The sequence below is a fragment of the Carassius carassius genome, chromosome 11 (genome assembly GCF_963082965.1).
Source record: "Carassius carassius chromosome 11, fCarCar2.1, whole genome shotgun sequence".
NCBI classification, from domain to species: domain Eukaryota; kingdom Metazoa; phylum Chordata; class Actinopteri; order Cypriniformes; family Cyprinidae; genus Carassius; species Carassius carassius.
In genome coordinates this window covers 16343172-16355947 of record NC_081765.1, presented here as the reverse complement: position 1 = coordinate 16355947, position 12776 = coordinate 16343172, and the positions used below count along the sequence as shown (strand labels likewise).

Here is a 12776-nt window from a genome sequence, read left to right as displayed (position 1 = left end):
ACGGAGAGAGAAGAACCGTTTAACTAATGGTAGAGGCAGAGTTTAAAAGAGAATGATTCTCCATCTGTTGTGCTTCTGAATGAATTCTAATGACACCCTCAGCAGATGATTTGATCACCTTCTGGCTAATAAGGACAAGGTTAGAGGTTTTTGACACTACTATTTATTATTTACTGTATTTTGATCTTTATAATAATGTGCTTACAGACTCTCCAAATTATGCTATTTATGAAAAGCACTTGATACTGAAGAACCAATAAGTACAAGAGTATGGAAAATAAAAAAAATTCTGTCAATTCTCATGAAGGCCTTATATCTTGGTAGCTCAACCGTTTAGATGAATGGATGGTTTAAAGTGAAGGTCATCAAGTCCAAACTGTTCACACAAACAATAAACCAACATTACAACAGCCATGTGATACTCATTCATTCATTATTTATTGTGCCTATCATGGAGCAATGAAGAAAAGCTGACAATACTGAATTAAACTGAAAGCTCTTAATCACTACTAAAACTTTTTAAATATAATGTATGGACAAAAAAAATGACCAAATACAGATTTGGATGTAGCAATGTTGTGGAAATATTTTTAACGGTCACATTCTGGTTTCTTTGAGGTCTGTAGTCCCTCTGTAGCACACGCACCCAAAATAAGTCACACCAAAAGTGCTTTTTGATCTGCAAAAATAAATACACATTTCCAGCAGCAGCCATTGGACACCTTCATTAAGTGCACCATGGGATGTTAATGTGTTTTTGATTGTACTAATCATCTCAAAAGCTGAGGTTTGATTTTGATATCAATAGTGTTCCCATGATGACTCAGCATCTTGAATTAAGTTAGCTTCCTTGTAGCTTCATCATGATCTGGCTGTTGGGTGGCGCTGTGGTGAAAAGTGTGCCCACAAAAACATGTGTCCCCCACATTACGTGCCGAATCACTTTACAACAGCCCAGGTCCTCGATCTGAAAACCTAAATGCCGATACCTTTCATCCGTTTCAAAGAGCGTGTTGTTTGTGTATGAACCGAAGAACTGAGGAGAGAGAAATGCAATACAAATACACAGAGATTAAGAGAAGTTTTTTCGATTGCGTCAAAAGTTTAGTAGACATTTATATGACATACTGCAAGTCCAGATGACGGGTCTATGAAATCAGCCCAGAATCCTTCTGTTCGGAGAGCATGACATATCTCCTTTGCACCTTCAACAAACTGCATACAACACAATTATTAACTCTCACCATTCTTTCAGCATTTATTTGTAATGAATAGCTTTAACCATGGAGCTTCCATTCAGATTTGCTTACACTGTTTTAACACATGCTTAGCTATAAATCTTTCCCCTGACAGGAAGATTAGACAGGAACTCCACAGTGATGTGAAGCAGACAGTAAATAACACAGAGCGCCGAAGGCACACACTGCTGAGTCACAAAGCTCTCCCTCTCGTACGCGCACACATTCTGAAGGAGTTTTAATGTACTAAAGCTACATAACTTTGCCCAAGGACAATGCAAACCCATAGGCACAGGCCAAAGTATGATCATTTATTTAGGAGCTACATTGATACTAAGTGACAGCAGCTTTAGTTAGGCATAGTGTGCACAGAAATAACATAAAATTGTCTATTATACATAATGTTTATAATAATATTAGTATATTATAGAATCAAAACAGATTAAAGCAACTAAATCAACTCACATTAGCAAGCAGCACATCTCTCTCCTGATCCACTTGCTCAGTCCAGGCCGTCATGTCGTTCTGTGTTCTCTGAGTCACTGTGACCACCATCATGTCAGTCGATGGGGCCTCGGGGAACATGGACTCAAAATCTGAAGTACATGATGAACAGGGAACACACACAGTAATGAATATAAAAAGAAAAATATCTGTACAGCAATCACATACTATAAATGTTTTTTCCATTTCGGAATAAACATCAACCACACCATTCAGTGCCTAAAATACAGATGGAAATGCTACCCTCTTGTGGCCACATTTCAATGACAAATGACATTGAATTTCATGACAATTGAGCTCGCCCCTACTGCAAATAACCTCATTAGAAAGTCACAGTGAATTATAGTAGTCCATGTTACATCTGCTCACCTCAAAAAAAAAAAGAAAACTCTAAAACAGCAACATACAGACCTTTCTTTAACAATTCAGGGCAAGACTGAACGGCACACTCCACACTGGAATGATCAAAATAGTGCTCTGCTTTATCAACGTTTTGCTCTGTAGATGTTTTATCACTTTCCTGAAAAACATATAGAGGAACAGAGAAAAGTCTGGAGTTAGTATGATCCTTTTTATTTTGAAAAATAATAATATAATAATATTTTCTTCAGCAAGAATGCATTAAATTAATAACTTAATTGACACTCTTACATTATTACAAAAATGCTGTTCATTTTATTATTTTGTGTTATATATATATATATATATATATATATATATTAGTCTTTTTTTTTTTTTATATATATATATATTTTTTTTAAATGTAATATATTCCTGTGATGCAAAGCTGAATTTTCAGCATCTTTACTCCAGTCTTCAGTGTTTCACGATCCTTCAGAAATCATTCTAATATGCTGATGTGCTACTCAAGAAACATTTCATAATATTTTCAATACTAGAAACAGTTGTGCTCTTTAATATATTTGTAGAAAATGCATATTTTCAGGTCTTTTTAATGAATATATATATATGTCATTAATTACATAATTTTAATTCTTCGGTGAACTAACCCTTTAAAGCATTAATAGCTTTACAACCAATAATAAAGATATTATTTCACAGCTTATTTATTTATTAATTCTGTCATTTAAAATGATTCTGAAAGCATCATACATGAAGCTCATTGATTAAGTGGGCCAGGATGAAGTCGTGTCTCTCGCTGCTGGACTGAGCAGTGAGCACGTCTGGCATGACACTGTGGATTGGTATGATCCTCTGCTCCACTGGACCCACCAAGTGACAGTCAAAACCCACATTTCCCGGCAACTGGAAACGCTTATCCTGAGGTCCGAATGGGCCCATGGTCTCGTCTGGCCACACTGTCCTTTGTGCTATTCACAGAAATATCAAACACAGATCATTAGAAAACACCTTGTAAAACACATTCAACTAGAAATACAAGAGCAAATGTTATTATTAACCCGTGTGTCAAATATCCTGCAATCGAATCTACAACCCGAATTCCGGAAAAGTTGGGACGTTTTTTAAATTTTAATAAAATGAAAACTAAAAGACTTTCAAATCACATGAGCCAATATTTTATTCACAATAGAACATAGACAACATAGCAAATGTTTAAACTGAGAAAGTTTACAATTTTATGCACAAAATGAGCTCATTTCAATTTTGATCTCTGCTACAGGTCTCAAAATAGTTGGGACGGGGCATGTTTACCATGGTGTAGCATCTCCTTTTCTTTTCAAAACAGTTTGAAGACGTCTGGGCATTGAGGTTATGAGTTGCTGGAGTTTTGCTGTTGGAATTTGGTCCCATTCTTGCCTTATATAGATTCCCAGCTGCTGAAGAGTTCATGGTCGTCTTTGACGTATTTTTCGTTTAATGATGCGCCAAATGTTCTCTATAGGTGAAAGATCTGGACTGCAGGCAGGCCAGGTTAGCACCCGGACTCTAGCACCCGGACACGACGGCGCATCTGGACCATGTTCACATATGGCTTCCTTTTTGCATGATAGAGCTTTAGTTGGCATCTACTGATGGCAAGGCGGATTGTGTTTACCGACAGTGGTTTCTGAAAGTATTCCTGGGCCCATTTAGTAATGTCATTGACACAATCATGCCGATGAGTGATGCAGTGTCGTCTGAGAGCCCGAAGACCACGGGCATCCAATAAAGGTCTCCGGCCTTGTCCCTTACGCACAGAGATTTCTCCAGTTTCTCTGAATCATTTGATGATGTTATGCACTGTAGATGATGAGATTTGCAAAGCCTTTGCAATTTGACGTTGAGGAACATTGTTTTTAAAGTTTTCCAAAATTTTTTTACGCAGTTTTTCACAGATTGGAGAGCCTCTGCCCATCTTTACTTCTGAGAGACTCTGCTTCTCTAAGACAAAGCTTTTATAGCTAATCATGTTACAGACCTGATATCAATTAACTTAATTAATCACTAGATGTTCTCCCAGCTGAATCTTTTCAAAACTGCTTGCTTTTTTAGCCATTTGTTGCCCCCGTGCCAACTTTTTTGAGACCTGTAGCAGGCATTACATTTTAAATGAGCTAATTAAGTGGATAAAAGTGTAAAATTTCTCAGTTTAAACATTTGCTACGTTATCTATGTTCTCTTGTGAATAAAATATTGGCTCATGTGATTTGAAATTCCTTTAGTTTTCATTTTATTAAAATTTAAAAAACGTCCCAACTTTTCCGGAATTCGGGTTGTATCTGTAAAGGTATCACCATGAACTATTTTAATGAAAGCTGTAGTCTTCTGATGTAGTCTTCAACAGAGGAATACACTTATTTACCAGTGTCAGGGATTGTGTTGTTCAGGTGCGGCTCATCTGAGCTGGACGCCCCAGAGAAAATCCTGGCTCCAACAACACGATGAACTAGAACGTGAAGCCCAGGCAGGTACGTCACCAGCCGAGCTCTGCTGCAGAGCACCTGACAACACACAGCAAGCAGTTACACACAGTGATGATAAAGTGAAAAACTGCAAAAGACGTAAACAAGAATAGCTTTTTTTCATAAGACAAAGCAATAACAGTTTAACTGGGATTTACAGTACACTTACACTGGTCATCCTGTTGGGCTTCTCTTGTTTACAGTTCACCTGAGTGGGGGGAAAAACATGAATACAGTCACACGACTATATTTATTGAAATAAAGAAATAAACTTATCTACACACAACAGATGCAGATGTTTATTAGGCACCTGACAAAACAGCTGGAAAAAACATGGGTGATAGCAAAAATATCTTTGTTTACAGAAGAGCTAAACAGCCCAGTAAAGCTTTGAAGATACTCCAAGACATTTCCTCTTATTGCTATGGACTAAACAATAACGACATGATTGTTAGAAACACGCAGGTTGTAATCAAGTAGCTTCTGTCTGTTGTGTTTTTAACAAGAAGAAGCATAAAGGTCATAAAGAGAGAATAAACCACTAAAGGTATAACTTACTAAAAACTACTATACAAAACTAAACCATCCGTCTAAAAATGAAACACGTGTAACAGCAGATGAAATATGAGCGAACAGTTAATTACACATTTCTTAATATTTGTATTCATGTCTCATTAGCCCAGTGCCTAAACAAGCTGAGGTTACGTTTAATAATCACTCGCAAAAATACTGAGAATATGCTGTGTTTCGTATTATTTTTGTACTCTGTTTGTGGACAGTCAGTAACGATATTCAAATGTAACAAATTTATTTGTGCTTACCTGAGTTATTTGAGATTGATGTTAGCTTTTAGCTAGCTAAAAGCTAGTCTTGTTTAACCTTTTGATTACGTAACAACGGCAGCGTGTAAAGGACAAACACAAGAACAACCATGAAATTGCTCACAGATCTACACTAGATGTCAGCAGAACATAGAAAACATTTCTTGGGACTCTAGATGGGTTCCATACAAGCATTTAACAACTTATTTAACAAGCATCTTTAATCATATATATATATAATATATATAATAATAATAATAATAATAATAATAATAATATATATATATATATATATATATATATATATATATATATATATATATATATATAGAGAGAGAGAGAGAGAGAGAGAGAGAGAGAGAGAGAGAGAGAGAGGTACAGTGTGATTGGTATCAGCAGATGAAAAAATAATAATAATTGTAATTATATAACTTATTTAAGGCATTAGTGTTTTTTATATATTTATTATTTTTATTATTAAGAGGGTGAAGGCATTGGAGGATAACAAACACAACCATGTGAATATACTTCAGTTCTGTTTTTGTGATGGAAGCAACTTCACGTTATTAAAAAGCATCCATGTTTAAAACAATTGATCTTGCTCTGTTTTCTGCTGTGCACCATAACGGGTAAAGACCTCATTACTTGCAGCCATGAAGAAAACTTGACATTTGAAAACCAAACAAATTTATATAGATTTTTCCATTTCTTCCAAGCATGTAAGACCAGCCAGAAAATGTGATTTATATAGCCTATTAAAATTGTCTTGGCATTTCTTCCGTTATTCTGCTAAAGCCAGTTTGAGAATATGAAAGGAAAATGTGGCTTTTCTGCAGTACAGCCTGCTTTCAAAGTTCACATAAAATGACAATAAGAAAACTGTGATTTAGTATTGCATCTTTCACAGTTGTATTTTAAGCAGATGAAAGTTACACAATAAACTGAAGAAGATTTTTTTTTTTTTTTTGCTGTTGCAATAGTTCATACATTTCTGATTACTTTTATAATATACAACTATAAAGCAAAGATAAGCAAACATAATAGTGTCCCACCGTGAGGACATATTTATGGTCTTCATTTTGGGTCCTTTTAAATCTGTCATGTTTTCATTCATCATGGGTCAGTTGTGATATGTACCAAAATTAAAAACAGCAACAGACCCCATTACTGTAAAGGATAGAAAGCTTTTGTTGAAGCCTGTTAAGGCTTTCACTGCCGTGCATGCTCTTCTGAAACTCGGAGGATATTCCAGGTCACCCTGAAGCACTGAATTGCATTAGGCACTGTTTGTCAGTCCTATCAATGAGCATGTAGCAACTGAACATCTAAAAGCTGTACTAAAGCTAAAGGGTTTCTCCTCAATAAAGCCACAGTTGAAAACAGCAGCACTGCACTTACTCCAGTGGGGTGTAATGAGATTACAGTAGCTTCAGGTTTTCCCCCAGTGTTCTTTTAGTGGCACTTGGCTGCCTTATTTCTCATGATAAAAGCACAAAAGATGTCCTAAGATGTCTTGTTCTTTCAATACCAAATGTGTTTGTGCTGAGGAAACAGTTATGTTAGTTAAACAGTTAAAACAGTTAAGGCTACATCAAAATTGGATTGAAGTGAAATGTGTTTCTGTTATGACATAAGAAAGAGAAAGCTGTCCTGCAATGTGGCAGGATTTCTTGTGAAACCTAAATTCTTATGAGGTCATACCTTGTGTGTGTTTGCCTAGGCGTCTTAATTCCAGTGAAGACCACTCTTATCTTAATGCTATGCCACAGTGATTCTCTGTCTAGACAACTGTGTGGTTCCAACTTTTCTACAACAGTTTGGGGAGGAGTTGGAGGGCCCTTTTCATTATCAACATGACAATAGGTCTCATTCACTAATAATTGTGTGGATTAATCATAGTTAAACACACAGGAAAACTTCTGTCTTATAAGATGAGGCAGCAAGATGTGTTTAGTTCTGCTGTCTGTACATTTTGTAATAGATCACCCAATAGGGGTGAACCAACCTCTCCCCTTTTTTATATTAGAGGGGGAAATATAATTGGGAATTATATACATAAAATAAATACGTACATACATTAATTTACATTTACATTTACATTTAATCATTTAGCAGACGCTTTTATCCAAAGCGACTTACAAATGAGAACAATAGAAGCAATCAGACCAACAAGAGAACAACAACAGTATACAAGTGCCTAGTACAGAACGCATTGCCAGGTTTTTTTTTTTTTTTAAATAAGTGAAAAGACAAGAAAACAAGGAAAAGTGCTAGTATAAGTTGGTTAAGTGCTGGCGAAAAAGATGAGTCTTTAGATGTTTCTTGAAAATGAGTAAAGACTCAGCTGTTCGGATTGAGATCGGGAGGTCATTCCACCAGCTGGGCACAGTCCAGGAAAAGGTCCGTGAGAGTGATTTTGAACTTCTTTGGGATGGCACCACAAGGCATCGTTCACTTGCAGAACGCAAACTTCTGGAGGGCACTTAAAATTGATCTAGTGTGTTTAGGTATGTTGGTGCCATGCCAGTGGTTGTCTTGTAGGCAAGCATCAGTACCTTGAATTTGATGCGAGCGGCTACTGGTAGCCAGTGTAACCTGATGAGGAGAGGTGTAACGTGAGTGTTTTTGGCTCACTGAAGACAACCCTCGCTGCTGCTGCATTTATTAATTATTAATTAATTAATAAATGCATAAATTACCATAAGGTGAAAAAAATGAGTGCATTATTATTAATTCATTTATTCATATGTTTATCAACAAATGATGACAAAAAAAAAAAACATGGTGCCAGTTGTGTTTGTATATACAAAGCATAAGGGGAAATATATTCCATAACGCAAAACAATCAGTTGGCAATAAGACAAACAATAAAACAATATTACATAATTATTCAAGGAAATTATATTATTGTTTATTCACCTTAAATTGTTCCAAACCTGTATTACTTTCTTACTTTCTACAATTGAACACAAATGGAAAAGAATTGTGGCTACCAGTACCTGTTTGGTTACTAATATTCTTCAAACTATCTTCTTTTATGTTCAACAGAAGAAGAAAAAAGATATATGTATATATGTACTGAAGTGCTCCATAATTTCATATTCAATACTCCACAATTTAAAATTTTCATTAATTAGTCTTTGATTCCTGTTGATTATCATTTGGAATCAGGGAGAACATTATTTCGTTACGCATTAGAAGGGCTGTACTAGTGTTTTGAGAACACCAAGAATGGATCCAAGCTGTCGTTCCTTAAGAATGTGTCACTGAAGGACTGGAACGGCTGACAGATGCCAGAAAGATTCAGCTGCAGAAGTACTAAACAGGCATAGCAGTTAAGACATTGGCAATCTTTACAGAAAAAAGCAAAATCTCAGATACAAGCAGTAGAGAAGACACATACGTAATAGACATAAATAAAGAGACATTGTTCATCTCTGGGGTTTTACAGAAAAAACATCCTGAGTTACAACAAGCCTCAACAAGCAGTTATTTCCTATATCACTAGATGAACCGGTCGGCTCTGAGATACCTGCTTTCTGTTTTTCATTGCAACATATGAGCCAGAGGCAAAAACCATTTATTAACTAATGGTGTCAGCAGCATATGAGGAAAACAAGATACATTTTAATTGATATTGTAAGACATGTATTTTTTTTTAAATTAATTAATTAATTATATATATATATATATAATTATAATTATTATTTTTTTTTCATGGTTCAGAAACACCCATACAGTATGTTCTGGGAATATAAGTACATTTTCCCAATGCTTCATTTGATTCTGTTACATGATGGTATTTTTTCTTTGGTTTTATTTTATCTTGCCTTGAGCCCAAACCTGGGACAAAGATTTGCGCACCCCCTCCCCAACCCCTCCCAAAAAAGAAAGAAAAACATACATGATGACACTGTGCTTTGCCACAAACTTTCAATCATTCATATGTTCTCATGATATGGTCACAATCTAAATAATTATAGACCTCCTTCTTAGTATGTCCTTGAAATTAATATACTGTAGATATTGTAGGTTGTTTCATATCTCTGTGGTGGGAACAGAATATTTCTGGTAAATTACCTCCATCTCAGAGTCTTTGCCTCCCCACTGGCTCAAACTAAAATCGGAGAGCTCTTTTATCAGGTGAGGAGCTGCCTTGTAACAGAAGAGGCCCATGCCTGATGTTTAACTTTCACATTCCACAGACTCACTCAGTTTATTATTCTATATTCCGGTGGTCCAGCGGGGGTTGCAAATAACTTTTTTGAGAAAATGGTGTTATCAGATCCATATGTTTCCACACAGTTTCTACAACCTCTCTGATTTTTCAGTTCTATGTAAAGCACTTGTGGTATTTCTGTTCAGTCAGCCAATCGAGTTTCTAGGAACAGAAAAGGAAATGACACAAACATATAAACGGTGATGCTGACAGACAGGAATACAGATGCTCTTCAACACGGGAACATGCTAACAGTTCTGTTACAGTATCCAGTGATGGTTGGAAGATTATTAAAATCACAAGTTGAAGTGGAAAAATAATCATCAAGTGTTTCCATATGTGTACAGTATTCTTAAAAGCATTTCAAAAATATTTTTCATGATCTGTAAATGATCCAGGAAGGAGACAGTTCTTGTTGGTTGACTGTGAGGATATGGTATTCAATCAGTCATGGAGCAGCTTTTTGCTCTGGCTGTTCTCCAACATGAGAACATTCCTGCTCTGGGTTGTGCTGCTGACACACAAAATAGGAGCGTGCTCACTATTATTATTTTATTATTATTATTTTATTTTGATTTTATTTTTTGCATAAAAAAAGACTTAATCTGATATGTAAATTCAGCTTTTTTTTTATGTGTTTTTTTGGTAGTGTTTGAAATTAATACAATATTTGTTTAGATTATTATTGAAATATATTGTTTACAAAAAGAACAGTATAAATCAGTAAGTACAAATGACTCTGTTAAATGAAAAAGGGAAAAGGATTTAATTGTTACTGCATGATCATGTTTTACACCAGAGTGTAAAGACAAAACAAATGTTTCATGTGATAAGACACAGTCGTGTGGAGCCAACAATATTGCGAAACTGTTGAGAAAAGAGGACATGCCAACCGCAAGACATTCTTCTCACATTTCGTCAAAAGCTTACCCTCCCTATAAGTTTGAAAAGTTCCTTCATGGCTGTTTTCTCTTAAAATGTCTTGAACATTGACCTCACAGTGTTTTCTCATAGGGACAAATGACACTTTAGGAAGCACATTTGTCATACAAACAGGCCAGAACATATCATAAGATCTTAGCACATCCAACCTATTTTCAATTGTATTTCATTGTTGTAAATGCCATCATATAGACTGAGGCAATGTACAAAAAGCCTATTTTACCAGACATCGTCCTATAATTTGGTTAGTGTTTAAAATCAAGACTGTACTGAAATGTCAGTGAAGTCATCCTGAATTATTATTGTATTTCAATTTAGAAAGTTATTTGCAGAAATTAGGAAAAGAAAAAGAAGTCTTAACTGTGATAAATAAATAAATTAATTCATTAATCCACAAAAATATTAAGCAACTGTTTTCAACATTGATAATAAGAAGAAATATTTATTGAGCAAGAAAATCAGCATATTAGCTTATTTCTGAAAGATCATGTGAAACTGAAGACTGTAGTAAAGGCTGCTGAAAATTTCAACCAAGTCTCATTGGAAATACGTTACTCTGCCTACATTTTTGCAAAACCTGAAATACATACCTCCAGGTATTTCCCTGCACTGGGTTGGAAAATTTAGTTTTGCCAACACAGGAATAAATTAGGCTGCTTTTAAAATATATTTAAATGCAAAACAATTATTGTTCACAATATTATCTTCATTTTTGATCAAATAAAAGTTGCCTTGGCTTCTTCCTATTAAAAACTTTTGAGGACCACATCGGATAGTGTAACTAACAGTTAACCCTTGTGGGGTCTTCGGTCATTTCTGACCGGAATATCTTACATTTTACATTTTTAAAAATCACAGCTTCATCGGAATGACATGAAATGTGGTGATGTTTATGCCATTTGGGGTGTGAATACACAAAAAAATTGAAGGCATGATTCGAACAGTCTAAGTGGGCGTAAAAAAATAGTAACACTCAGGGTCTTCGGTTAAAAATGACCGGCCATAGGAAATGAATGGGAAATAGACAAAAACACAACAATTCAGAGAATATTCGTGTGCACAATCTACAAATCAATCACAAAACTGAAAAAAGTGCACAGTAGTGAAAGCATGACACTATTAAATATCAAGAGTCTGATATTGACACATCCAATCACACACATAATTACACAAAGACACCTATGAACTACTGTGTCTGTAACACAGAGCAAAGTTTTGAGAATGTGAAATCCATTCAATAATTTAGTCATAATGCAGGAAAATCTAACAGCAGTTAAGGTATGACACTCTAAATAATAACACACACACACACACACACACACACACAAAAGAACCCCCCCCCCCCCCCCCCCCCCCCACACACACACACACACACCTATGACCTGCTGTCTGTAAAACAACAATGAAAAGCAAGCGCTGCCTCTTGGGTTTGTCAGTGCACTTAGAAACTCAGGCTTGGTCCTTTGCACCGTTCCTTTGCACCATTCCTGTTATTTGACCTTGTTTGTTATTGATGTTTCCTTTTGATTACTATTCCTTCCTTTTGTTAGTGTTCATTGACATTTTGCAAAAATAGACATGTTCATTGCAAAATGTTTACATAAACTGTTATATTTGAATGAATTGCAGTTTTTTTAATTAAATTCTAAAGCAAAAAAAAGTTCAGGTTTGATTGTAATCATAATGCAAAAACTTTAATGCAAATAATGCATGAAATCATTATTATAACAAAAATATCTAAAACTATACAAAAAGTACTCTTTAGAATGTATTAATATATATTCAAGTCCACTACTTAATATGAGTAAGCAATTATGTCTAAAAAAAATAAGGGAATTCACAAGCCTCTATGGATTCCTATACTGGTAATAAATGCTTGCAACATGCACTTACATGTTTTTCTTTCTTTGCTCTGACCAGGTGGTGCTAAAAAATCTTTAAAAAATGTATTTGAAAGCCCTATTCTCTGTTTTAATCTGAAATACAACATTAATTTAAAAATTATTTTGAGAAATTAGAAAAAAAAAATTATGTACTATTTTATTTAAGAAAAAATTTTCCTAATTCTTGCATAAATATTAATTAATACCTTAAAATTTTCTCAAAATACGAAAGAAAAAAAAATATTAATGAATAAAAATATAGTCCATTGATTTTACTGGGGGGTAAAAAAGTTAAAATTTCAGGG

General features: G+C 35.0%; 1 protein-coding gene across 1 annotated transcript; it reads right to left on the bottom strand.

The window, feature by feature from the left end:
- Nucleotides 1–631: 631 nt before the first annotated feature.
- Nucleotides 632–5538, bottom strand: LOC132152897 (methylmalonic aciduria and homocystinuria type D homolog, mitochondrial-like). Its single transcript, XM_059561866.1, has 8 exons — nucleotides 5428–5538; nucleotides 4776–4814; nucleotides 4507–4645; nucleotides 2856–3073; nucleotides 2154–2262; nucleotides 1704–1834; nucleotides 1129–1215; nucleotides 632–1036 (listed from the first exon to the last, which is right to left on the bottom strand). Exons 2-8 carry the CDS (start codon nucleotides 4782–4784, stop codon nucleotides 842–844), a joined length of 888 nt encoding a protein of 295 aa, XP_059417849.1. The 5' UTR covers nucleotides 4785–4814; nucleotides 5428–5538; the 3' UTR covers nucleotides 632–841.
- Between the last annotated feature and the right edge of the window lie 7238 nt (nucleotides 5539–12776).